The sequence below is a fragment of the Hemiscyllium ocellatum genome, chromosome 27 (assembly GCF_020745735.1).
Source record: "Hemiscyllium ocellatum isolate sHemOce1 chromosome 27, sHemOce1.pat.X.cur, whole genome shotgun sequence".
NCBI lineage: Eukaryota > Metazoa > Chordata > Chondrichthyes > Orectolobiformes > Hemiscylliidae > Hemiscyllium > Hemiscyllium ocellatum.
Window position 1 is genome coordinate 671903 of NC_083427.1, and position 27970 is coordinate 699872.

Sequence of the window (27970 nt, forward strand, 5' to 3'; positions counted from 1 at the left end):
AATGTGGTGATTGCAAATCTCCCTTCTGTCACCCTGTAAAATGGAATTACAAAAAAAATCAACGCCGCTAGAACGGTATTGACATTCAGAAGACCGTTCTGGGTGCTGAGTTTCAGACACAGGCTCCCTACCCATTGTGGCAGGTATTCGACATTTTGTTAGCACCCCCTGACAAACACAGCATGAGGCCATTTATCTGGTAGATCATTTCCAATCGGGGCAACTAGCAATGGGGAACTACCCCAGTATTTTGCAACAGTTGCTCGGGATGGGGGAACAAAGTCTCATTGAAATCTATACATATTTCATTCATGGGGGGAAAAAAAAGCTCAATTATTTATCCTCCATTCAGAGAAGTGGCTCACATTTTCCCTTCAGCTGACAGATGCTTTCTGACGAAGGGCTTTTGCGTCGATTCCCTGCTCCTCAGATGCTGCCTGACCTGCTGTACTTTTCCAGCACCACTCTGATCGCCAACATCTGCAGTCCTTTCGCCTAGGTGCTTTCTGAACCCATTCCTATTCCATTTGCAGACGCTCCCTTACTCAAGCCCAATTTCTGCTCCAATTGACAGACGCTCCCTGAACCTGCCCTCATTCCTGCACCAAGATCATATTTCCTGTCTCTGTGCCTCTGTCGAGTCCCTCTCTTCACCTCCTCCTCTGGGCTTCTTCCAAGTATTTTTTAACCTCTCCCTTCATTTGCCCCCTGGTCGTCTGAGTATGCTCAGATCATGGCTTGGGGAGGCGTTGATTGACGGCGCCTTTGGGTCAATAGGAGGTGAGTGGGCGGGGCTGGAGGACTGAGCTGAGGCGGGTGGTCCTCCAACCAATGGGAATGAATGAGGGGTGGGGCTGATCCCAGAACTCCACCCCCCCAACCCATAATCTGTGTCTAATCTTAAAACAAAATCACAACATCAGCTTATGGTGCAACAGGTTTATTTGGAAGCACTAGCTTTCAGAGCACTGCTCCTTCATCAGGTAACTGGTGGGGCAGGATCATAAGATGCAGAATTTATAGCAAAAGATCACAGTTTATCGTTTCAGTTGCATGACACTGTGATCTTTTGCTATAAATCCTATGTCTTATGATCCTGCCCCATCAGGATGAAGGAGCAGCGCTCTGAAAGCTAGTGCTTCCACATACACCAGGTTATGGTGCAACAGGTTTGTGATTTTTAACTCTGTCCAACCCCTGTCCAACACCGGCGTCTCCTCCATCATGAGAGTCTAATCGATTGAGTCATTCGTTTCAAACTATAGGAAAAACTGGATCTTTCTGATTGTGACTTTTAAACGAAGGAAACTGTGGGGCTGGAACAAACATTTCAACACTTTTTACTGAAATGCATACGTTGAGAACAGACTGCATGGATTATTTATCTATTTATGGTATGACTGCAGTCAGTCTGCACATGGGGGTTTGACAGGCTGTTGCCAAAAGCACGGAAACCTTGCACACAACTGCATTCAGAAACATAGATACTAGGAGTGGGAGTAGGCCCTTTGAGCCTGTTCTGCCAACAGCTAGCAGGCTTTTAAAAAAAAAATCGTTCATTCATGGGAATGAGGGTGTCACTGGGCAGGCCCAGCATTCATTGCCCTGTCACTAATTGCCCAGAGAGCAGTTAAAGTCAACTGTGTTGTGTGGGTCTGCAGTCGCAGGTAGGCAAGGGTGGACCAGGTAACGGATGGCAGATGACTTCCTAAACGATATTCAGAGGAGGCCCACCAGATTGCTGCTAGAGATGAGCGTCTGCAGAGAGAATGAACAGTTCAGGCCTATACCCTCTGCAATTTAGAAGAATGAGGTGAGATTCAAGATGGTAAAAGGGTGTGGAAAAAAGGATGAGGAGCGGTTGCTTCCTGTTGTAGGGCATTCTAGACGAAAGGTCATAACCTCAGGATAAGGGACAGCAAATTTAAAAAGAGAGTTGAGGAGAAACTACTTCCCCCAAAGGGTTGTGAATCTGTACGATTCGCGACCCCACAGTAGAGTGGATGCTGAGACAGTGAGTAAATTTGAGGAGGAGTTGGATTTTTCAGTTGGTCACAGTTTGAGGGCATGTGGAGAGAAGGCATGAAAATAGGGGTGAGGAGCGTATCAGACTCTTTACTTTAGATTTCCTAGTGTGGAAACAGGCCCTTTGGCCCAACAAGTCCACACCGTCCCTCCGAAGAGTAACCCACCCAGACCCATTTCCCTCTGACTAATGCACCTAACACTATGGGCAATTTAACACGGCCAATTCACCCTCACCTGCACATCTTTGTGACTGTGGGAGGAAACTGGAGCACCCGGAGGAAACCCACGCAGACACGGGGAGAATGTGCAAACTCCACACAGACAGTCACCCAAGGCAGGAATCAAATCCGGGACCCTAGTGCTGTGAAGCAGCAGTGCTAACCACTGAGCCATCATGCCACCCCATTGGCCAAATGGCCTAGGTCTGCTCCTATATCTTATTAACCTGATGGGCTTTTCTTCCCAATGAACAATGGACTCATAGTTATCATTTAAACTCTTAATTCCAGAGTCTTATTGAACTTAAATTCCACCATCTCTGGATGTGGACAGTTATAATAATACCACTTGGTCATTGCCCCCCCCTAAATGGTGATGGAAGGAGAACAGCTCTTCCATGTATCCTTATACTGCTGGTTTCTCACAAAGTGTACTCGTGATTCTCCCCTGCCCACTGTTGACGTGTGGTTCTCAGACTTACCCTCGGACGACCGTCTGTGTAGAGTTTGCACGTTCCACCCGTGTCCGCATGGGTTTCCTCCGGGTGCTCCGGTTTCCTCCCACAGTCCAAAGATGTACTGGTTAGGGTGGATTGGCCGTGCTAAATTGCCCATAGTGTTCAGGTTAGGTGAGCTGACCATGCTAGATTGCCCCACAGTGTTCAGGGATATGTTGGTTAGGTGCATTAATCAGGGGAAATGCATGCAATAAGGTAGGGGAATGGATCTGGGTGGGATACTCTTCGGAGGGTTGTTGACTTGTTGGGCCAAATGGCCTGTTTCCACACTAGGGATTTGACGATTCTATGAAATGCACTTGTCTGCCTGTCTATCATAATCTTTAGCTCCCTTGTTGTCAACAGTTGTTTAACTTAGCCCTGATTTGTATTCAATGACCCAGATATCATAGCTCGCTGGAGGAGAGAATTCCAAACACGAGCAAGAAGAAATGCCTCTTAAAAGGAAACTTTATTTTCAAACAATGCTGCATTTTATTTTCTAGATTCCCTGACAAGCCTTTCAGTACCCATCGGAACAATATATGTTTCAGTGAGATCACTGTTACTGTCCAGTAAGCATAGGACTAAACAGCTTCATGTTCCATTTAAGGGCAATGATTCAGATGTTATGCTGCTGTTATACAAATCCCAGGTTAGGCCCCACTTGGAGTTCTGTGGGCATACCGGCACCACACCTTAGGAAGGATATACTGGCCTTGGAGGGACTGCACTGTACGGTTACAAGAATGACACCTGGACTTTCGGTGTAAAGTTATGAGAGATTACATAAAGTTGGCCATTTTTATCGAGAACTCAGAAGGTTAAAGGATGATCAGACTGAAGTCTTCAAGAAATGAACAGTAGAGGACAAGCTAGATAAAGGTAATCTATTTCCGCTATTTGGGGATTCTAGAACAAGTGGGCATAGTCTGAGAATTAGGTGCAGACTGTTCAGCAGAGATTTTAGGAAGCATTTCTTCATACAGGCGATGGTAGCGATTTGGAACTCTCTTCTACAAATGGCAGTGTGTTCTGGATCAGCTGTTAATTTTATACCTGTTAAGGCAGATATGTGGAGTCAGGCTGAAGATTAGCTATGATCTCACCGACTGGTGGAACAGCCTCGAAGGGCTGACTGGCCTACTCCTGTTGCTATGTAACCCGATGGACAACATTTTCAATGAATTTGTCTCCACAATGACTGACTGAGCAGTGGTCACTCTTAACGATACTATCATGTACAGATGCATCAGCATTAGGCAGATTGGTCAGGAAGATGTCAAGGATGCTTTTCTCTTCACGTTTCTTCATCACCTACAGCAGACCCATCCTGGCATCTATTACCATAAGACATAGCAGCATAAGTTAGGCCATTCAGCCCATTGAGTCTGCTCCATTATTCAATCATGGCTGATACGTTTCTCATCTCCATTCTCTTACCTTTCCCCTTAACCTTTGGCAATCAAGAATCTATCAATCTCATGCCTCAGAAGTATATATTTTTTACATCAAAGGGCACCATTTTATTTATTTATTTTTCTTTTTTCTTTAAATTAACCCCCACACTACCGCCTAACTGCGGTAGTGCTTATTTTTCCCCAGCACCCATGGTGTGTGTGTGTGTGTGCGCAGATGTGAAGCCTCAGAAGTATATGCCTACTTTTATATTCAAGTCCTATCAAAATAAATTACCTTCAGGATCGAACCACCCGTACTGTCGTCCAGCTGCTCTAGATGATGGATATTGAAATCTCCCACACCAGAGTACCTACATCTGCAACCTCACCAACCAAAGGTGCTTCCTCCATGAGGTGCTCAACATGGAACAGCACTGTCTTATTCCTGATAAAGGGCTTTTGCCCAAAACGTCGATTTTTCCTGCTCCTCGGATGCTGCCTGACCCCCTGCCGTGCTTTTCCAGCAAAACTCTGATCTAGACTCTGGTTTCCAGCATCTGCAGTCCTCACTTTTGCCTAGTACTGTCTTATCAGCCAATGGACGACGGTAGGGGTGGTAATCACTAGGACCCATGTTTAACCTGAAGCCAAGAGACATTTGGGATCCAGGGTCAATGCTGAGAATTCCAAGCCTCTCTGTTCAGTCCCATTCCAGCCTCCTTATGCTGATACACCCACAACACCCGCCTTCTGACTCCAAGACTTCCCATTGGTTGGAGGACCCATTGCCGCCAGGTCCTCCAACTTCCTCTATTGGTTGGAGGACCCATGATGCCCTGAGACCTCTAAGCTTTCCTATTGGTCGCTGCGCTCGTCAATCATCGCTGCGGTCGCCATTACTGTCCCAGTCGCGGCTGCGGAAAGGGGAGTGGAGGCTCTGTTGACTATGGAAGGTGTGGGATGAGCGCAGGATCTCTCGGGTGCTCTGGGTTGGATGCATTCATTTTATTTTTCGCCGCCCAGCTCGTCACCGAGCTCGCTTTCTGCCGGTGCCGCCAACGCTGGGCGCTGTCCGATATAGAGCGGTTTCTAGCGCGCTGAGCACTCTGGGTAAGGACAGATGCCATTTGTCCCAAGCTTGACAAGGAGGAAGCTGGAAGAACACAGCAACCCAGGCAGCATCAGGAGATGGAGAAGTCGACGTATCGGGTGTAACCCTTCTTCAGGATTGGGAGTGGGTGTATGGGAAGTGGCAGACAAAGGGAGTCTCGGGGGCAGGGTGGTGAAGTGGAGATGGGTGAAGACAGGATGAGGGTACGACCTGGTTGGTCAATGGGAGGAATGAGTCTGGTAGGTGGCTGGGAGGAGTGGAAGGGAGGGAGAGGGGCTGGGTAGGGAGTAAGGGAAGAGGGAGCGAGGTTATTTGAAATTGGAAAACTCAATGTTGAGTCCTCCGGGCTGTAGGCTGCCCAGGCAGAATATGAGGTGTTGTTCCTCCGATTTGCAGTTTGGTTCATTGTGGCAAGGGAGGAGGCCAAGGATGGTCATGTTGGAAAGGGAGTGGAAGGGGAATTAAAATAGGCGGTGACTGGGAGGTCCGGTCAGCCTTGACCCCCCCCGAACTCGCCGTGGTGAGGATCGCTCCTGCTCTATTGTTAATTCTATTTTGTTTTCTTTCTTTGTCACTCCCTGTCTCCACAGATTCCACCGCTCACATCCAGCATTTCCCTTTTCAGTCTCAGGATTTGCATTCTCGTCAGTGTTACTCTGCTTTTATCCTGGACCCGGAAGCCTTTCTTTTTTTCAGTTCAAGTTGGTGAGGAAGGCCAAAAGTTGGCGGGGGGTGGGGAGGGGGGTGGGATCACGTCGCAGGGAACAGCAGGAAGTCACTTACTCCCAACATCTCAAGCGTTCTGCACCTTGGATAGGTCAGCTGGCTTTATCAGGATCTTGAATGCTGTCGTTGACCTTGCTGATGGAAGAAGAAAACAGTGATCGTACGGTGGACCAGGCAAAGATGCTTTCTGCATATGGCCTCTCCTTCAGCTGTATCCCCGTCTCAGGGAATCATGTGGATTGTTACAATGAAGAGGCCCATGGTGAAATTGGAAGTGATGGGAAGAGCTGCAGTTCCCTGCCATCTTTGGGGGTTCATCAGCACAGTCCAACCAAGAGTAGCCCATTCACCTGCTCCGTATGTGGAAAGGTATTTGCTTATCTGTCCCATTTGCAGGCACACCAGCTTGTTCACTCAGAGGAAAGACCATTTCAGTGTTCCGACTGTAGGAAGACCTTTAAAAGCTCCCGGGATCTGATGAGGCATAAGATGGCTCACACGGAGGAGAGGCCATTTCAATGTTCTGACTGTGGCAAGTGTTTTAAAAGCTTCCAGGAACTGCGGCGACACCGGCACCTGCACAGTGGGCTGAGGCCGTTCACTTGCTCCGTGTGTGGGAAAGCATTCGCTCGGTCCTTCAACCTGCTGGCACACCAGAGAGTTCACACCGGGGAGAAGCCGTTCATCTGCTCCATTTGTGGGAAGGGCTACAGTCGGCTAACCCACCTGGTGAAGCATAAGCAAATCCACAGTGAAGAGAGACCTCTTAGATGCTCTGACTGTGGGATGAGCTTTAATAGCTCCCAGAAGTTGAAGGGGCACCAGCGTGAGCACACCGGAGAACAGACATTCATCTGCTCTGTGTGCGGGAAGGGGTTCACACGATCATCCGCTCTGCTGACACACCAGCGAGTTCACCTGGATGAGAGACCCTTTAAGTGTTCCGAATGTGGGGAGACGTTCAGAACCTTCAAGTGTTTGAAAAGGCACCAACATAGTCACACAGGCAAAAGCCCGTTCACATGCCCCGAGTGTGGGAAGGGATTTGCTCAGTCAACACCTCTGATGATACACCAGCGAGTTCACACCGGGGAGAGGCCATTCACCTGCTCTGTGTGCGGGAAGGGATTCACGCAGTCGTCCAACCTGCGGACACACCAGCGGGTCCACACTGGGGAGAAGCCGTTCAGCTGCTCTGAGTGCGGGAAGGTGTTTGCTCGGTCGTCTAACCTGCTGATGCACCAACGGGTTCACACGGCCGAAAGACCGTTCAAATGCCCGGACTGTGGGAAGGGCTTTAAAAGGCAGTGGCTGTTGGTGACACACCAGCGGGTTCACTCGGGTGAGAGGCCATTCATTTGCACCTTGTGTGGGAAAGGCTTCGCTCAGTCATCGACCCTGCAGAGCCACCGGCGTGTTCACATGACTACGCCATTCAAGTGTTCTGATTGTGGTAAGAGCTTTAAAAGAGCCAGAAACCTGGTAAAGCATCAGTTATCTCACACTGCACACAGACCGATGTCTGGAATGAAGTGAAGGCTTTCGGTATCGTGTGCTGCTGCTTAAACTGTCACACTGTTGTGCTGATGATTTCCTTTATTTGATCCTTGCTTGTTGATCAATGAAGTAGTTCAAATATATAACATTGAAAGAGGAGGTTTGACCCAACTGAATTCGAGTCCTAAGTGGTCTCCAGTGCAGAAGAAGGCCCTTCAGTCGATTGAGTATGCACCAGTCAAAATCAAGCGCCTAACTGTTTGAATCCTTTTGTTCAGCACTTGGCCCATCGCCTTGTCTGCCTTGGCTTTGCAAGTGTACATCTAAATAGTTCTTCAAATGTTTCTGCCTCTCCCACCCTTTACAGGCACTGAGTTCAAGATTCCTCCCAACCTCTGGGTGAAAATCACAAGAGCGGCGCTCCGAAAGATAGTGTGCTTCCAATTAAACCTGTTGGATGATAACCTGGTGTTGCGTGATTTGTAACTTTGTACACCCCAGTCCAACACCAGCATCTCCAAATCATCACCTCGAAACCTTCTTTTCCTGACGTTAAATCTGTACCCCAGACATTGATCCCTCCACCTCGTGAAGAAGTTTCTTCTTGTCTGCCTGTCTATGTCTGTCACAATTGTATACATCTCAGTCATGTCCCCTCTCATTCTGCTGTACTCCAAAGAAAGCAACTCTAGTCTATTTAACCTCTCTTCATTATTAAAACTCTCCAGCCCTGGCAATATCCTTGAAATTCCCTGTTCATGCTGCAAAAAAAGCCTCCACCCTCCCCCCGCCAACTTCAATCCATCATTACATCTTCTTATTCATTTCACTCCCTCCTTCCTCCTCAAACCCAACTATGTTAACCTCTGCACCACTCCCTGGGATAGCATGTTCTACACATTTTCACCTAGAATCTCACCTAATGAGATTCTGTGGAGCTGACCAGTGTGTTTCAGTAGTTCTTTTTCTGACACTGAAGCGTATTTGTATTCACGGGCAACGTGCCAGACAATTACAGATTCAATATATGAGTGCAAACCCAACAATGATCTTGCAGACTGCGTAGCTGTGTCAACTGGATAGGCTCGTAGTTATAATCCCAGACCGAGATGAAATTTTACAACCACCCCCTTCCTTCTCCACCCCTTAAAAAAAAGAACATGACCACAGATGGTAGGCAACAGATGAGCCCAAATACTCCCATGTTTTGAGCCGGGTCTGAGCTTTTTCATCAGAACAGTCCACTTCAGCTCTGATCAACTGAAACAGACTCGAGACATGAAGGGCATGGATAGGATAAGTTGACATAGTCTTTTCCCTGGGGTGGGGGAGTCCAGAACTAGAGGGCATAGGTTTAGGGTGAGAGGGGAACGATATAAAAGGGACCTAAGGGGCAATATTTTCACGCAGAGAGGTAATGTGTGTATGGAATGAGCTGCTAGAGGAGGCTAGTACAATCGCAACATTTAAAAGGCATCTGGATGGTTATATGAATAGGAAGGGTTTGGAGAGAAATGGGCCAGGTGCTGGCAAGTGGGACTAGATTGGGTTGGGATATCTGGTCGGCATGGACTGGTTGGACCGAAGGATCTGTTTCTGTGCAGCACATCTCTGTGACTCTATGACTCTAAGTGTGTATGAATACAGTGTACTTCCAAATATTCTAAATAAATCCTGTTCTTGTGAGCTTGATTGCCTGTAATCTTTAATCCTGGCACTAGCCTCATTGAAATCGTGGAAATATAGTCCTTTGGGCCCGTTGTTTCTGGACTAGCCTAAAGAGAATCATTAGCCTAATTAAACATTCCATCTCTTGGTCCAGTGGAACAGTCATTTGGGTGTGAGCATCTCAGGGCTTATGCAGTTGCTGTTCTTCAAATTGTTTTCACACAGCTTTCCCATTTGCCTCTTTGTTTCTTTTCAACAGAAGTATGTATTAGTGGCCCCACTTTGAATGGTGTCTCCTCAATAAACTAAAATGAATAACACTAAAACTGCAAATGAAACATTGTCATACTAACTTTCCCAAATGTGCTGCCTCTGATGTTCAGTGGTTGTAGGGGACCTTAAAGCTTTCTCAGCAGGGACATCTGAATGCAGAAAAAGAAAATCCACAGAAGAGATGCAAGGCAATCCCATAAAGATGTCCTCAGTCCTGCCCACTTTTCTGTCTCTGAGCAATGCATTCAGCATTCATCATGAAAAGGCACCTGTTATCAGAGATGGATATAAATGAGTATGACTTGATGGCTATTATGGGAACTTGGTTGCAAGGTGACCAAAGCTAAGACCTGGAGATTCAAGCATTTTCAGACATTCTGAAAAGCCAAGAAGCTAGGAAAAATTGGTGACATAACTCTCATAATTAAGATTGAGCATAATAGGAAAAGATGGCCTGACTTCACAACAACAAGATGTAGAATCTGTTTGGGTAGAAATAAGATAATAAAGGTGAGAGGTCACTGATTGGAGCACAAGTGGGCAATTCAGCAACTCCATCTTGCTCTGCCACATGATACAATGATAGTTGATCTCATCTCAGCTTCAACTCCACTTTCCTGCCTGCTCTCCAAAACCCTTAAAATCAGTACAAATTATAAATTTGCCTATCTTCTCCTTAAATTTATTCAGCGTCTCAGCATCCATCATAGTCTGGGCAAATGAGTTACACAGATTGACTACCATTTGCGGGATGTAATTTCTCCTTGGCTCTGTTTTAAATCCTGCATCCAGATTGTCTCACATGATATAAACATCATCTTTATAGCTACTTTGCTAATTGGTTTCTTATATACCTCTCACTCTTCTAAATCCCAGAGAGAAAAGGCCTAAACTGTTCAATCTCTCTTCATAAGACAAATGTTCCATCTGTGGCTTCATAAGGCAGCACAGCATTTCGGAGACATTTCATAACTTAGCAAACATTTAGCCCAGTAAGAAGAAGAAAGAATCTTTTGAGAATGACTAAGGAAATTATGCTAGTGTTAAACACTTTACAAATTTGCACAGATTACTGGTTGGATTTGAAGAGACAGTGAAGAATGACAGGACAGAGAGAGGCAGGAAGCAGAGTATGAGAGAAGGCTGGCTAGCTATAATAACAGTAAGCATTTCTGCAAACATTGAGGTAGGAAAATAGGAACTGAAGCTAGTGTTGGTTCTCTAGAGAGTGAGACTTGCGACCTGATAATATAGAACAAGCACATTTTTTAAACAGGTATTTTGTTTCTGTTTTCATTGCAGCAGGCTTGAAAAACTGTCCAAAGATACCTGAGTGTCAAGAAATGAAAGAGAAAGAACATATCGTAGTCACCATGACCAGGAAGGGGCTAGGAAAGATGTAAATGCTGACAAGTCACCAGGAGCAGCTCCAAACACACAAAAAAAAATGCTAGAGAACACAGCAGGTCTGACAGCATCTGTAGTGAAAGAGTTTACATTTTGAGTCCAGTGTGGGGACCTTAGGACCAGGTGGCCTGCATCCTAGGATCTTTAAGCAAGTGACTGCAAACATACTAGGGGCATTGGTTATATGTTATAAAATCACTTAGATTTAGGAGAGATTTCAGCAGATTGACAAGTGACAAATGTAATATGTTTTATCAAGAAAAGAGGGAGATAGAAAGCAGAAAACTGTCAGTTTGGTATTCTAACATCATTAAGCAGGTTATTGCAGAATACTTAGTAAATCATAATCATATTTGACTAATTGGGGTTTATTAGAGTTCTTGAGGAAATAGTGGATAAAGTTAAACCTGTAGATGAAGTGTACGGGGCGTCGCAAAAGGCATTTGATAAACAGTTACATGAAAGGCTACAACATAAGAGCACACAATGCAGAGGGCTAACACATTAGTGGAGGCAAAGAATTAGTTGGCTAACATGAAACAGTGAGTAGCTTTTTTTTTGGTTTATCAAGCTGTAATGAGTGGAATGCCACAAGATTTGGTGCTGGGTGTCAATTATTTACAAACAATAATATTGAGCTTGATGAAGGCTAATTATGTTGTGCAGCCAATGACACCCATGTTCCAGAAATGAATAAAACAAAATACATTTAATATTAATGGGGGGTTCTGGATGGAACAGATAGGGGAGATTTTGTTCCCATTAGTACAAAGATCGAGAAAAATTATGAATGAATGGCTTTACTTATAAGTATATTTTATAGTGAAATACAATAAAATACAGCGAAAAACTTTCATTTGTTGTCATAATCCAGCACCATATTGTTAGTTTGAGAATAAGAGAAAATGAAAAAAATACAGCTTAAAGAGAAGTCCATCTATGTTCAAGCTCTGAGCCAGCTCAGAACCACACCATCCTGCCAGACCCAACAAATGTGAACATCGCTGATCCTCCGGCACCATCTTTCCAACCAGCGTTGGAGTCAGTTAGGAACAGATTGAGAGGAATTGGCAAAATAAGAAATGGCAACGTGATGAAAAACTCTTTCTCATGCAGTGAGTTGAAAGGATTTGAAATCTGTTAACTGTGAATGAAATGGAGTCACACAGTTATACAGCACAGAACGTCCTTTGGTCCATCTCGTCCATGCTGATCAGACTTCTCAATCTGACTTGGACTCATTTGCCAGCATTTGGCCCATATCTCTCTAAATCAGTACTGTTCATATACCCATCCTTTTAAATGTTGTAATTGCACCAGCCTCCACCATTTCCTCTGGTAGCTCGTTCCATACACACACCACCCTCTGTGTGAAAAACGTGACCCTTAGGTTCCTGCTAAATCCTTCTCCTCCCACCTTAAACCTATGCCATCTAGTTTAGGACTCTTCTATTCTGGGAAGAAAACCTTGGCTATTCATCCTATCCATGCCCCTCATGGATTTTATAAACCTGCATAAGATTACCCCTCAGCAGTCAAGAGGGGATTGAATAATTATCTGAAATGAGCAATGTGTAGAGTTAGGGGGACAAGACGGGTGAATAGGCTGAAGTGAACTGATCCTTTGGGGAGTCAGCACAGGCATTGGGCTGAGCGGCCACCTTCAGTACTTTGGGAAAATAAAGAACTGTGGATGCTGCACATCAGAAACAAAATCAGAAACGCAGCAGGTCAGGCAGCACTTGTGGACAGAAAATAAAGTTAACGTTTCGGATCCGCTGTCTGCTTTCTCTCCACAGACACTGATTTTGTACCTATAGTATACTGTGCTCATTCAGTAATTCTCTACAAGGGAAGCAATCACAAGACTGTGCTATTCTATCAGGGAGGAGACAGTGAGGTCTGCAGATGCTGGAGATCAGAGTTGAGAGTGTGTTGCTGGAAAAGCACAGCAGGTCAGGCAGCATCCGAGAAGCAGGAAAATCGATGTTTCTGATGAAGGGCTCCATCAGACAATTCCTCCAATATGTCATAAAATAATGTATCTCAGTTACAGATGTTTCTGATATTTTTGCTCCAGCCCGACACGGTTTCCTCTGGATGAACCCAGAAACAGAAAAGTACATGGGCGGCATGGTGGCACTGTGGTTAGCACTGCTGCCTCACTGCGCCTGAGACCCGGGTTCAATTCGCGACTCAGGCGACTGACTGTGTGGAGTTTGCATGTTCTCCCCGTGTCTGCGTGGATTTCCTCCGGGTGCTCCGGTTTCCTCCCACAGTCCAAAGATGTGCGGGTCAGGTGAATTGGCCATGCTAAATTGCCCGTAGTGTTAGGTAAGGGGTAACTGTAGGGGTATGGGTGGGTTGCGCTTCGGCGGGTCGGTGTGGACTTGTTGGGCCGAAGGGCCTGTTTCCACACTGTAAGTAATCTAACCTAATCTAATCTACGCCTTTCCACTTTCTCTCAATGAAGCAGACTCTCAGACAATGAAGGAGTTCCAGGATTAGCTCTGCCCCACGTTCGTTCCCATTGGTTGGAGGATCATTTTTCGTCCTCCAGCTCCCTCTCTTTCACTCCCATTGGTTGGAGGACCATTTCGGTCTTCCAGATCCATCTCTTTCACTCCCATTGATTGGAGGACCAGATCGGTCCTCCAGCTCCATTTCTTGCACTCCCATTGGTTGGAGGACCATTTCAGTCCTCCAGCTCACTCTCTTTCACTGCCATTGGTTGGAGGACCATTTTGGTCATCCAGATCCGTCTCTTTCACTACCATTGGCTGGAGGACCACCTCTGTCCTCCAGCTCCCTCTCTTCACTCCCATTGGTTGGAGGACCAGCTCTGTCCTCCAGCTCCCTCTCTTCACTCCCAATGGTTGGAGGACCATTTCGGTCCTCCAGTTCCATCTCTTTCACTCCCATTGGTTGAAGGACCATTTCAGTCGTCCAGCTCACTCTCTTTCACTGCCATTGGTTGGAGGACCATTTCAGTCCTCCAGCTCACTCTCTTTCACTGCCATTGGTTGGAGGACCATTTTGGTCATCCAGATCCGTCGCTTTCACTCTCATTGGTTGGAGGACCAGCTCTGTCCTCCAGCTCCCCGTCCTGCACCCCCATTGGTTGGAGGACCATTTCGGACCTCCAGCGCCCTCTCTTTCACTCCCATTGGTTGGAGGACCATTTCAGTCCTCCAGCTCCGTCTCTTTCACTCCCATTGGTTGGAGGACCAGCTTGGTCATCTAGCTCCGTCTCTTTCACAACCATTGGTTGGAGGACCAGTTTGGTCATCCAGCTCCGTCTCTTTCACAACCATTGGTTGGAGGACCAGCTTGGTCCTCCAGCTCCGTCTCTTTCACTCCCATTGGTTGGAGGACCAGATTGGTCCTCTAGCTCCGTCTCACTCACTCCCATTGGTTGGAGGACCAGCTCGGTCCTCCAGCTCCCTCTCTTTCACTCCCATTGATTGGTCCTCCAGCTCCGTCTCGTTCACTCCCATTGGTTGGAGGACCAGCTTGGTCCTCCAGCTCCCTCTCTTTCACTCCCATTGGTTGGAGGACCAGCTCCGTCCTCCAGCTCCGTCTCATTCACTCCCATTGGTTGGAGGACCAGCTCCGTCCTCCAGCTCCCTCTCTTTCACTCCCATTGGTTGGAGGACCAGATTGGTCCTCCAGCTCCTTCTCATTCATTTCCATTGGTCGGACCAGCCTGGTCCTCCAGCTCCGTCTCTTTCAACTAAAAAATGAGGTCTGCAGATGCTGGAGATCACAGCTGCAAATGTGTTGCTGGTCAAAGCACAGCAGGTTAGGCAGCATCTCAGGAATAGAGAATTCGACGTTTCGAGCATAAGCCTGATGAAGGGCTTATGCTCGAAACGTCGAATTCTCTATTCCTGAGATGCTGCCTAACCTGCTGTGCTTTGACCAGCAACACATTTGCAGCCGTCTCTTTCAACACCCGTACCCGCCTCTCCCCGCAATTGGTCCTCCAGCCCCGCACCGTTCATTCGCCGGGGGAAGATCGAGGCGCATGCTCAATTCATGGCCTCAGGTGCAGTGGAGCCAGGTAAGGGTCAGTGCCGGAACGAGGTGGGTTTGTGCACAGATTACAACTGCCGAGTGGGGACATGGTCCTGAGTGCGAACGAGACAGTGGCCACCATCCACCTGACTGGAAGGGGAGCGTTTTCCCTTTCCCCTCCCCAGAGGCCAAACGAGCGGGAGACGCCCTGGTGGATGGGCTGTGTTAGGGTCGGTCAGGGAGCGTGTGTCAATGGAGGAAATGTGGGGAGTGGGTCAGGGAGCGTGTGTCAATGGAGGAAATGTGGGGAGTGGGTCAGGGAATAGGTGTGAATGGAGGAAATGTGGGGAGTGGGTCAGGGAGTAGGTGTCAATGGAGGAAATGTGGGGAGTGGGTCAGGGAGAGTGTGCCAATGGAGGAAACGTGGGGAGTGGGTCAGGGAGCGTGTGTCAGTGGAGGAAACGTGGGGAGTGGGTCAGGGAGCGTGTGTCAATGAAGGAAACGGGAGTGAGTTACGGTGAGTGTGTCACTGGAGGCAATGTGGGTTGTCGCATGTAATTTTCTCTAATGTCTTTGAGCCCTGGAACCGTCCAACATCTGTGTTGTGTCTTCACGCATACTGAACCTCCAATATCTCTGTGAGCTCCCCCAGCTGCAATGTCCTTTCTATCGTTGTAACTTATTGATGATCATCTCTGTTCAAACATCAGACTGTGCAGATTGTTGAGGAACTGTGGACCTGTTTCCTGCATGGGCAGGGATTTATTCAGCTTTCTCAGTTTCTGGGGCAACTGGGGAAGAGGCCCTTTGCATGCTCTTCGTGTGGGCAAAGACTGACTGATGTATCTGAGCCCTCTGACACACCAGCGAGTTGACAGTTTGGAGGAGATAGGCCCGTATGTGACCTGGTAGCTTCTCAGACACCAGTCAAGTTCCCTGACTCTAGTCTTGGCCCAGCACTAAACCACAATCAATGCAATCTGGGTATTTGTTTTTAGCAATTCAGTCATGGAATTTTGTTGACTGGGGCAGCATTAATTGCCTATCCGTCATTGCTCAGGACAGTTCAGAGTTAACCACATTGCTGAGAGTCATGTATAGGCCAGGTAGGGATAGCAGATGTCCTTCACTCAAGGGCATGAGTGAACCCAATTGGTTTTCAATGGGAACAAACAGTGGTTGCATGGCTATCTTTTCTATTCCATATTTTTCTTGAATTTGAGTTCCAGCATCTGCCATGGTGGGATTTGAATCCGTGCCCCTCCCTTTTTAGCCTGGGGTTTTGCATTATGAGTCCAATTACATCTCCAGTACACCAATATCATGCTCTCATTTCTATGACTGTCATAGAATCATTGAGTTATCGAGCACAGAAAAGACCCTTTGCCCCATCTTGTCTGTCCTACCAAAACTACACTCGTCCCGCCCTCCACCACAACTCCCATAGCCTTGACTGAGCACTTGAAATGATATAACATTCAGGTACCTTTTTTAAGGTTGTGAGATTCCTGCCTCAGCCAACCTCCCAGGCAGTGCATTCCAGATTGCCAACTCCCTCGGGGGATTATAATTTCCTCAACCCCTCTCTAAACCTCCTGCCTTTCACCTTAAAATTATAGCAGGCCATTCATCCTCCGAAGAGCATCACGCCAAGACCCAGGTCCCTACACTATCTCTGTCACCCTGCACTTCCCACGGCTAATCCACCTAACCGCTACAACCCTGAACAACCTAACATACACAGACCACCTCACCTGCACTCCTTTGGACTGTGGGAGGAAACTGGAGCACCCAGAGGAAACCCACACACGCATGGGAAGAACGTGCAATCTCTGTACAGTCACCCAAGGGTGGCGTCAAACACGGGTCCCTGATGCTGTGAGGTATGAGTGCTAAGCACCGAGCCATTGTGCCACAGTTACGTCTCTTTGATAGTGATTCCTTCAATTTAAGCTGCTTTCTATCCATTCTGTCCGTGGCCCTAATAATCTTGTACATCTCGATCACATCCCCCCAGCCTGTTTTGCTCCAAAGAAAACAATCTGAACTTATCCAGCTTTTCCTTAAATCTAATTTCATTTAAACTGGGAGTCTCTTGTGGATAACAAATATCAAATACCTTCTGGAAATAAATACAAGCCACATCTGTGGACATTTTTATACTTACTATTTCAATTGGAATCTTTAAGGAAAATATCTGCTCGTGACACTGGAAACACAAAGAGGTGGAGAAGCATGTCATCCCTGGAGCTAATGTCACCATCAAGTTGGATCACTGCATCATCACCTTGACTTGGTTCTGTAATCCCTTGCTTCAGCAGCTTTGAGGGGAATTAGAATTTCAGATTCTGACTGATCATCTACTTTGCTTTGACCTTTGAACCACCGGACTCCAGTTGTAAAGTTGTTGTCAATGCCCCAAGCATTAGTCTACCTTTCAAACTGCCCTGATCATCATCAGCTCCCTTTTGACCAAGTCATGGGGGGGGGGGGGGGAGTCGAGAGCTTCCTGAGGTTCGCAGGAAAGTGGAGTCCTGGCTGCAATCAGAACTCATCAAATAATTTGAGGGAGTGGTGGAGCCCAGAAGAGGCTTACTCCTACTCCCAGTTGCATGCAACCCTTTGATTAGATTGCCCCATTAAATTCAAGACTATGCAAACCATCTCCGTAACTGACCCTATTATACATTTGGCTCCATACTGTTGAATCTGTTCTGCATCCACTCCAAGGCTAACATATTCTTTCCGAGTGCAATGCCCCTCTACTGAACATTCTGGACAAAGACATCAACTTCCTTTGTTCTCCAGGTCATGGAGAGAATGTTCAACAGTTGATTTACTGTTCTGTTCAATAGTTTTGATGCTTCTGCACTGGATTTTACTGACTACCATATTTCGACCTTGATACTCATCACTGACCACTCTCGTTTCAAAGCTCCACATTTGGAGAATGTAGGCACACTCTGTCAAGTTGGCTGTGTAAAATCTAGAGTGACCCTAAAACTGCATCGTTTGTACATGTATCAAAGTGCGTACAATTAACTCAATTAAAATGAACTTAGCTGGACTATTTGGGTAGATCTTGCTGAGCGTCTGACTTGTTATTTATTTCACTAGTTGGGTCTTGGTCTAATCCTGTGCTTCAAGTGAGCTGTGACCTCACCCACCCCTGATTGGCCCCTGGTCCAATGTACCTGACTGAAACAAATCAATCAGAACTCAAGGTATGGCATGGCCTCAACTCTGAAGCAGCTCGTTTTGAGTATAGTGTACCTGCATTCTGATCTAACTTTCTTGGATCCAAAGTTGGTGAACTCTCGGTTCTGTGCATTTGCTTGTCCACTGACACATTTGGCTGGCGTCTCCAGTGTTCATGGTGACCCGGTCCAGAGTCCCGTCACCTAGTTGTCCTTTACTTACAGGTGGACCGACCTTGACATTGATCGAGCTCCCTTAGAGTCAGCTCTCAGGGTGAACAGAACGCCTGTTTAGATCTGGGGCTCCCTGTTTGGACCAGATTAACAGCCCCAGTCAGGAGACTAATACTGTATGAGGGCGACCTGGCTGGCTGCATTATAACCACGACAGATTTCCTCTGTTTCAATCCACAAGCAGGTCCAGTTTCCTCCTGGCATTTGACACCAATCAGGTTCATGTTGATGCAGGTAAGATCAGACAGAGGGACCTCAGGGCCCAGCTCCCTACACATCCCCGCCCAACCAACAGGCACTCGCATTGGTTGGAGGACAAAGTACACCTGCTCGGTCGGCGGATACCTGCTCGCACCTGAGATTTGAGTGTTTGTTGCCTCTTCCTCGTTGCCCTCAAGAGAGCAGTGTTGAGATGAGTCACCCTTTTGAACCCCTGCACTCCATGTGGTGTAGTTACACACTCAGTACTACTGAGCAGTTGCAGCACAGTGAAGTAACAGTGATAGCCTTCCAAGTTAGGATGGCGCGTGGTTTGAAAGTTGTGACGCTCTCGTATGTCTGAAGCCTCTTATTTACAGGTAGGTGGAGGTCTCGACTTTGGAAGGTGCTGTCTAAGAAGCCACAGTGACTGTGGACGGAATCAGGGACCTTCCTCTATTCTGTCCTCTCGAGGTGTTAGACAACAGACTCTCTCCTGAGAGTATCGAGTTGGGCCGTGATGTGTTTCATTCTTCGTCTTTTTGACTCGAAACGTTGAATCTTGTGGTTTCACACACCAGATAATCAAACTCCCAACAACAGACTGTCTTTTACTGACTTTATTAACAGCAACACAATAATAGAGGACAGTTACCCAGCCAGGGAACGGGGATAATACAGGGGATTCAGAGCTTTGGGCTCTGTAATGAGAGACAGCATTGCTCCCCCCTCCAGTGAACAGGGATTATACAGTGAATTCTGAGCGCTGTTAATAACACAGAGAGAGGATAATTACCCAATGAGAGAACACAGATAATTCAATGGATTCAGATCAGGGACGAGAAGACACTTTTAACAGACTGTGGCTGCAGTAGAGAGTTTTATGTTTAATTTGTTCATTATGTTTGTGATCTGGCCCTCTCTAATCATAACCACAAGGATATCTGTACAATGTTCTGATGTCAGCCACAAGGCTGTCTCTCTCGCACACAATTATTTGTTACCCTTCTCCACAGATCAGTCCATTCCACATCCCCTTCCCGTACAGTGAGCAAAGACATGAGATTGGTTAATCTACACCCACATTTCATAACACCTACAGGTCCCACTTGGAGAAAGCGTCAGAGCTTTCTCATCGTGGTCGAAATACTCAGAATAAGAGGGTTTCGAATTGACAGAGCACCTTTCACAACTTTGGGACACCCCCAAGTGTTCTACGACGATTAGGTACTTTTGAAATAAAGTCACTGTCAGACTGCAAGAAATGCAGCGGAAAATGTGTTGCTGGTTAAAGCACAGCAGGTCAGGCAGCATCCAAGGAATAGGAAATTCGACGTTTCAGGCATAAGCCCTTCATCAGCCTGTGCTTTAACCAGCAACACATTTTCAGCTGTGATCTCCAGCATCTGCAGACCTCACTTTTTACCCGAAGAAATGCAGCGGCCAATTTGTGCACAGCAAGGCACAACAAGCAGCAATGATTAGGTGCGCACGTTGGTGATTGAGGGATAAATATTTACCAGGGTGGTGGAGATCACGGCATTGCTCTTTTAAATAATGGCTAGGGGGTGAATCACATCCACCAGAGCGATGGATCGGGTCTTGGTATAATGTCATACATTAAAGAGGGCACCTATGGAGATACAATACTCCTTCAGTCCTGCACTGGAGGGTCTTTGCACCCCTGAATCTGGAGTGGGACACCCCTCCACAATCTCTCGGTCCAGATGAGACCGTGACCCAATGAAACAGGCTGGCAGTGCGTTACAGCAGCAAACTGACACTGGTCTCACTGACCACTTTGTCTCACACAGACACATTAAATAGGATCAGTAGACCATTCGGCTCTGCCAATCCGATCAGATTTTGGCTGATGTATCTGCGTTTCGAATTCCACGTTCCAATTCCCCCCCGATAAACCTGTGCTCACCCCCCCCCCCCACAAGAATTTGTACTCCTCTGTCTTTAAAGGTGTTCGATGATTCCACCACCTCCCTGAGGCAGCGAGGTGCAAAGATGCACACCCCTCGGAGGGAGTTCACTTCCGTTCTTACCCTTTTGTCCCAAACCTCGCAGACCTCCGTCGAGTCACCCCTCCCCCTCCGAGGCTCCAGTGGAAACAGACCCAGTCTGTCCAACCCAGCCACATCACCCAACTCACCAGGGTGGCACGGTGGCTCAGCGGTTAGCACTACTACCTCACAGCGCCAGAGACCCGGGAGTTTGGAGAGTGTGGAGTTTGCACATTCCCCTCCCCCTTGTGTGTGTGGGTTTCCTCCGGGCGCTCCGGTTTCCTCCCACAGTCCAAAGGATTTGCAGGTTAGGGCGGAGTGGCCATGCTAAATTGCCCCATTGTACTCAGGGGTGTGTAGGTTAAGTGCATTAGTCAGGGAAAATTAGAGTGGTAGGAGAATGGTGGGATACTCTTTGGAGGGTTGGTGTGGACTTGTTGGGCCAAATGGCCTGTATCACACACTGTACGGGGTGCTGTGATCTACCATCACAGTCTGAATGCCTCAACTGAACCTGCCTTCATCATTTCCAGACAAAGCATTCTATACCCTATCTACCCTAATAGGTCACCACAGCGGTTAGCACTGCTGCCTCACAGCACCAGGAACCCGGGTTCGATTCCTGCCTCGGGCGACTGTCTGTGTGGAGTTTGCACATTCTGCCCGTGTCTGCATGGATTTGCTCCCACAGTCCAAAGATGTACAGATTGGGATGGATTGGCTGTGCTAAACTGTCTATAGTGTTCAGGGATGTGAAGGTTAGGAGCATTAGTCAGAGGAAATGGAGCGTAATAGGGGAATGGGCCTGGGTGGGATAATCTTCAGAGGGTCGGTGTGGACTTGCCAGGCTGAAGGGCCTGTGTGCACACTGTAGGGATTTTATGATTCACTGACTCCAGGTACCAGACTTATCAACCTCCTCGTGTATGGACTGAATGGAATTACAGGCTTGCAGGCAGGATGTTCTATTCACACGTCAAAGGTGGGAGAGACGCAGTGGGACTCGCCCTGAGTCTAGTCATTGAGTCTGATAAACAGCCATGACTTTGTGTTTCATAATCTCCGGTTTGATCACAACACCTTCCCCAGCTCCCAAGGCTGAACAGTAGAGGGAGCTGAGACTCGTCCATGAGGGTGAACAAACGTCTTTAAAATGGAAATAATCTGGAGTTAGAAAGGGGAGCACCAGGGGGCGAGCTAGGGTGTGGGGTGATATCGTTGCGGCCTGTGACCAGCGCTGTACCACAAGGATTGGTGCTGGGTCTGCTGCTTTCTCTCATTTATATAAATGATTTGGCTGTGAATTTATGAGGTATGGTTAGGAAGGTTGCTGATGACACCAAAATATGTGGTGCTGTGCGTAGTGAAGATGATTGTCACAGAGGACCTGGATCAGATGGACCAATGGATATAGGAGTGGCAGATGGAGTTTAATTTAGATAAATGTGAGGTGTTGCATTTCAGTGAGACAAACCAGGGCGGGACTTGGACAGTTAATGTTAGGGCGCTGGGAAGTGTTGCTGAACTAAGAGACTGAGGGGTGCAGGTGCACAGTTCCTTGAAAGTGGAGTGGACAGGGTGGCGAAGAAGGCATTTGGCATGCTTGCCTTCAGTAGTTGAGAATAGGAGTTGGGATGTCGCGTTGCAGGTGTACACAACATTGGTAAGGCCACATTTGGAGTACTGCATACAATTTTGGTTGCCTTCTGTAGGAATGATGTTGTTACACTTGAGAGGGTGCAGAAAAAGTTGATAAGGATGTTGCTGGGACTGGGGGGGGTGGGTTTGAGTTATAGGGGGAGACTGAATAGGCCTGGGAAGGTTTCCCTTCAGGGCAGGAGGCAGAGGGGGTGATCTTCTGGAAGTTTATTACATTGAGGGATAGGGCGAATAGAACAGTAGAGCACAGCCCTTTGGCCCTCCGTGTTGTTCTGACCTTTTAACCTACTTTTAAGATCAGACTAACCTATATACCTTTTTTTTACTATCATCCATGTGCCTATCCAAGAGTCGCTTAAAGGTCCCGAATGTATCTGAAACAATGGTGAGGACTGCAGATGCTGGAGATTACAGTCGAGAGTGTGGTGCTGGAAAAGCGCAGCAGGTTAGACAGCATCCGAGGAGCAGGAGAATCGATGTTTCGGGCGATAGCCCTTCTGATTCTCCTGCTCCTCGGATGCTGTCTGACCTGCTGCGCTTTTCCAGCACCACACTCTCGACCCTAATGTATCTGACTCTACTACCACTGCGTTCCACACATCCAGTACTCTCTGTGTAAATAATCTCCCTCTGACATCTCCTCTAAACCTTCCTCCAATCACCTTAAAATTATGTCCCCTTGTGACAGACATTTCCACCCTGGGAAAAAGTCTCGGGCTGTCTACCCTATCAATGCCTCTCATCATCATCATCTATCCAGTCACCTCTCATCCTCCTTCACTCTAATGAGAAAAGCCCTAGCTCCCTCAACCTTTCTTCATAAGACATGCCCTTCAGTCCAGGCAGCGTCCTGGTAAATCTCATTTGCACCCTCTCCAAAGCTTCCACATCCTTCCTATAATGAGGCGACTAGAACGGAACACTTGTGGGCGGCATGGTGGCACAGTGGTTAGCACTGCTGCCTCACAGCGCCTGAGACCCGGGTTCAATTCCCGCCTCAGGCGACTGACTGTGTGGAGTTTGCACATTCTCCCCGTGTCTGCGTGGGTTTCCTCCGGGTGCTCCGGTTTCCTCCCACAGTCCAAAGATGTGCAGGTGAGGTGAATTGGCCATGCTAAATTGCCCATGGTGTTAGGTGTAGGGGTAGAGGTGGGTTGCGCTTCGGCGGGTCGGTGTGGACTTGTTGGGCCGAAGGGCCTGTTTCCACACTGTAAGTAATCTAAAAAATAAAGAACGGAACACTTTCTTCCAAGCGTGGGCTAACCAGGACTTTACAGAGTTGCAGCATTACTTTGTGGGCTCTTAAACTCCATCCCCCTGCTAATAAAAGCCAGCACACCATATGCCTTCTGAACAACCCGATCAACATGGGTGGCAACTTTGAGACAGGTCTTTTCCCCACGATGGGGAAGTCCAAAACTGCAGGGCGTGGGTTTGAGGTGAGTGCGGAAAGATTTAAAAAGGACTCGAGAGGTAACTGTTTCAGAGAACGAATTACCAGAGAAAGTGGCAGAAGTGGGAACGATTACATTTAAAAGCGATGTGGATAGGAATATAAATGGGAAGGGGTTAGAGCAATACGGGCAAATTGCTGACAAGTAGGAGGAGGTCAGATTGAAATGTCTGGTCAGCACGGATGAGTTGAACTGAAGGGTCCGTTTCAGTACTGTTTGAGTCTGTGACTTACGCCTGTGGGACATGGGTTCAAGCCCTAGCCATCTTGCTGGTGGGATTTAAACTCCAGTAATAAAATCTGGAATTATAAAAATTGTCTCAGTGAACGTTGATTGCTCTAACAATCATTCAGGCTCACTTCGAAAAAGAAATCTGTTGTCCTTACCTGATCTGAGCTATGTTTGACTCCAGACCCACAGCAATGGGGTGGATTCTTAACTGCTCTCTGAGGTAGCACAGCAAGCCATTCAGTTTAAAGGCAATTAGAGATGGGTCCCAAACACTGGCTTCACCAGCGATGTCCATATCCCAAGAAAGGGCCCTAAGATGAAGCAACAGCACACCGATTAACTTGGGAGAGCTCCAAAACATTACAACGTTGTGCTTGCAGTAAAACTAATTTCTTTTAGAGACTGCGATGTGTCCCTAACCATCTGCCATTTCTGAAGTTATACCCAGGAGAAAGCGAGGACTGTAGATGCTGGAGTATCAGGGTCGAAAAGTGTGGCGCTGGAGAAAAGCACAGCCGCTCAGGCGGCATCCAAGGAGCAGGAGAATCGACATTTTTGGGCATAAGCTCTTCATCAGGAACTCCTGATCAGCCCACTGCATGCGGAGCCGATGTTCCTCGAACTGTAGACAGTCACCACAGATATGTTGTCGACGATCACCATGTTCTCTACAAACTCCCACGTGCCGCACGCCCAACAGACCACCTGCCTGGCCGTGGATTTTGAACTGCAGTCCCGTTACCGTGGTTAACAAATCCAGCAGAAACTCAGGCCGGTGTCCTCGGCCCAACAATCTTAAGCTGCTTCATCAATGACCTTGCCTCCATCAGGTGGTCAGAAATGGGGATGTTTGCTGATGATCGAAAAGTACTCAGCACCTTTTGGATATCCTCGGATGGCTGGAGCAGTCCATGGACAAATGCAGCAAGACTTGGATCAAATCCAGGCTTGAGTTGAGAAGCGGCAAATAATCTTTGGGCCACACACATGTTAGTCGACTAGATAGAATCTAACCCTCACCTCTTGACCTTGAGTGGCACCACCCATCACTGAATGTCCCACCATCAATAGCTTTGGGGTTAGCATTGAACAGAATCACACTGAACTGGACCAGCCATAGAAACACTGCAGCTCGAAGGGCAGGTCAGAGACTTGGAATCCTGCAGTGAGTGACTCAGCTCCTGACTCCTCAAAACCTGTTCAGCTTCTAAACGACACAGTTCAGGAGAGTGGTGAGATACTCCACTCCTGTCTGGATGAGCGCAGCTCCAACAACACTCGAGGAGCTCGGTCTGGTACAGTTACAACATTTGAAAGGCATCTGCATTGGTATATTAATAGGAAAGGTTTAGAGGGAGATGGGACTAGATATATAGAGGATATCTGGTTGGCATGGATGAGCTCAACTGAAGGGTCTGTTCCATGCCCTCTATCTCTATCTACAAAGCAGCCCGCTTGACATCACACCCTCCACCACTGATACTCATGTGCAATACCCAGGTACCCAACAGGTGCCAGTTCCTCCACTACCAATGTGCAGTAGCAAAAGTATGTACCATATACAAGGCGCACTGCAGAAGTGCCATAGACAGTACTTTCCAAATCCATGACCACTTCCAGCTAGATAGACAAGACGAGCATCTACAAGCGAACACCACCCTCTGCAAGTTTTCCTCTACATCACTGCCCGCATTGTGGCTCCCTCAGTGTTGTCGCTCAGAAACCGCAACTCCCTCCATAACGGTATCGTAGGTGTTCCTGCAGCACATGGTTCATAAAAAGGCAGCTTCTCCAGGACAACACGGGATGGGCAATAAGTGCTGGCCTAGCCAGTAACATGCACATCCCATGAAGGAATAACAAAAAGGAAATCAAGAATATAATTCAGAACAGATTATAACATTCTAAAGTCATTCATGGACTTGCTGGTGCCTGAGCAGGTGAGACGATCGAGTGAATCCCTTCCCACACACCGAGCAGTTGAATGGCCTCTCGCTGGTGTGGACCCGGTGATGTCTCAGCAAGTTCGACGATCGGTTGAATCCCTTCCCACACATGGAGCAGGTGAACGGCTTCTCCCCGCTGTGGGTGCGCTGGTGGGTCAGAAGGTTGGACGACAGAGTGAATCCTTTTCCGCACACCGAGCACATAAACGGCCTCTCCCCGGTGTGAATCCGCTGGTGTATCAGCAGATCCTTTTTGCTTTTGAAGCTCTTCTCGCAGTCGGGGCACTTGAAGGCTCTCTTGTCGAAGTGAACGAGTTGGTGCGTCAGAAGGTGGGATGAATTAGTGAACCCTTTCCCACACCGCGAGCAGGTGTACGGCCTTTCCCCTGTGTGAACCCGCTGGTGGGTCCGGAGGTTGGACGATTGCGTGAATCCCTTCCCGCACACCGAGCAAGTGAACAGCTTCTCCCCGGTGTGAACCCGCTGGTGCGTCCGGAGGTTCGAGGCGTGGGTGAATCCCTTCCCGCACACGGAGCAGGTGTAAGGCCTCTCGCCTGTGTGAACCCGCTGGTGCTGAATGAGGTGAGATGACTGTCTGAATCTCTTCTCGCAGTAAGAGCACCCAAATGGCCTCTCGTCGGTGTGAACGAGCTGGTGTTTAATGAGGTCGGCAGAGATTTTAAAGCAGTCCCCACAGTAAGTGCATCTGAAAGGTCGCTCATCGCTGTGAACTCGCTGGTGTAACTGCAGGCTGGATGATAAAGCAAATCCTTTCCTACACAGGGTACAGGTAAACGGCCTCTCCCCTGTGTGACTGCGTCGATGAGTTTCTAGTTGGGATGGGTAACTGAATCCCTTCCCGCAATCACCACATTTACACGGTTTCTCCATGGTGAGCATGTGCGCGTGTTCTCTGGAGGTTTGATGACCAACGTAAGCCCTGTCCACATATGGAACACATGTATGGCCTCTCCTTGCTGTGATTTCTTTCCAGGATGTGTTAACAGGTTAAAGCTCTTTCTGGTACTCTGTGAAAAGACAAAAGTCATCACTGTTCATATGCAGAGCTGTAAATCCCATCACCCACACCCCTCCCCACCATGAAATCTGAACCGTGGCACCATCTCCACCTTTTCTTGAACAATGTCTTTTCCCTGGGATTGGGGAGTCCAGAACTAGAGGGCATAGGTTTAGGATGAGAAGGAAAGATTTAAAAGAAACCTAAGGGGCAACTTGTTTCACGCAGAGTGTGGTGCATGTATGGAATGAGCTGCCAGAGGAAGTGGTGGAGGCTAGTACAGTTACAACATTTAAAAGGTGTCTAGATGGGTACATGAATAGAAGGGTTCAGAGGGATAAGTACCAAGTGCTGACAAATAGGACCAGATAAATTTAGGATATCTGGTCGGCGTGGATGATTAGATTACTTACAGTGTGGAAACAGGCCCTTTGGCCCAACAAGTCCACACCGACCTGCCAAAGCACAACCCACCCAGATGCATTCCCCTACACCTAACACTACGGGCAATTTAGCATGGCCAATTCACCTAACCTGCACGTTTTTGGACTGTGGGAGGAAACCGGAGCACCCGGAGGAAACCCACGCAGACGCAGGGAGAATGTGCAAACTCCACACAGTCAGTCCCCATGAGGTGGGAAATGAACCCGGGTCTCTGGCGCTGTAAGGCAGCAGTGCTAACCACTGTGCCACCGTGCTGCCCATGAGTTGGTCCGAAGGGTCTGCTTCTGTGCTGTACATCTCTATGACTATATGACACTTAACGCAAAATAGTGCAGGTGGCGGAAACCTGAATTATGATCTGAAAGTGGTGGAGAAACTCGGCAGCATCCATCAAGAGAGGAACATCGTTGACGTTTTGAGTGAGATGATGGCAGTCCTTTGCAACAGTGGACTTGTCGGTGATATTGGATTAAACCTTAAGTTATGTTTCCTGCTCCACCAATGCTGCCAGTGCTGCTTATCTGTTGTCTCCCACTGTCCTCTGGCTGGGTTCCATTCCAAGGACCTGCCCATTACGACAAGGGCACGAATGGGACAGGTCTGCTCCCTTTACCAAGATGGCTGCCCCCGCACCCGTCATTCCCTTACCAAGATGGCGACAGGTCACCCTCGGTCACGGCCGGCGGCGAACCAGGCCTGGCCACGGCGGTGACGGAGACGAGTCCCGTCGGCCGT

General features: G+C 47.8%; 2 protein-coding genes across 3 annotated transcripts; one reads left to right on the forward strand and one right to left on the reverse strand.

Moving 5' to 3' along the window:
* Positions 1 to 8: 8 nt before the first annotated feature.
* Positions 9 to 27970, reverse strand: LOC132828673 (zinc finger protein 239-like). Of its 2 annotated transcripts, XR_009646139.1 has the most exons (3): positions 27884 to 27970; positions 23983 to 26801; positions 9 to 33 (listed from the first exon to the last, which is right to left on the reverse strand). XR_009646139.1 is itself a non-coding variant. In XM_060845737.1 (2 exons), the coding sequence occupies exon 2, from the start codon at positions 26671 to 26673 to the stop codon at positions 25738 to 25740; it is 936 nt and encodes a 311-aa protein (XP_060701720.1). In that variant the 5' UTR covers positions 26674 to 26801; positions 27884 to 27970; the 3' UTR covers positions 22724 to 25737. The 2 variants fall into 2 exon arrangements, 1 of the variants encoding a protein (XP_060701720.1); XM_060845737.1 differs by lacking the exon at positions 9 to 33 and having other exon boundaries at positions 22724 to 26801.
* Positions 5996 to 9145, forward strand: LOC132828672 (zinc finger protein OZF-like). Its single transcript, XM_060845736.1, has one exon. The coding sequence runs from the start codon at positions 6098 to 6100 to the stop codon at positions 7514 to 7516; it is 1419 nt and encodes a 472-aa protein (XP_060701719.1). The 5' UTR covers positions 5996 to 6097; the 3' UTR covers positions 7517 to 9145.

Coding starts and splice junctions, on each gene's coding strand:
- LOC132828672 (XM_060845736.1), top strand. CDS start 6,098: ATGCTGTCGTTGACCTTGCTGATGGAAGAAGAAAACAGTGATCGTACG.
- LOC132828673 (XM_060845737.1), bottom strand. CDS start 26,673: ATGCTCACCATGGAGAAACCGTGTAAATGTGGTGATTGCGGGAAGGGA.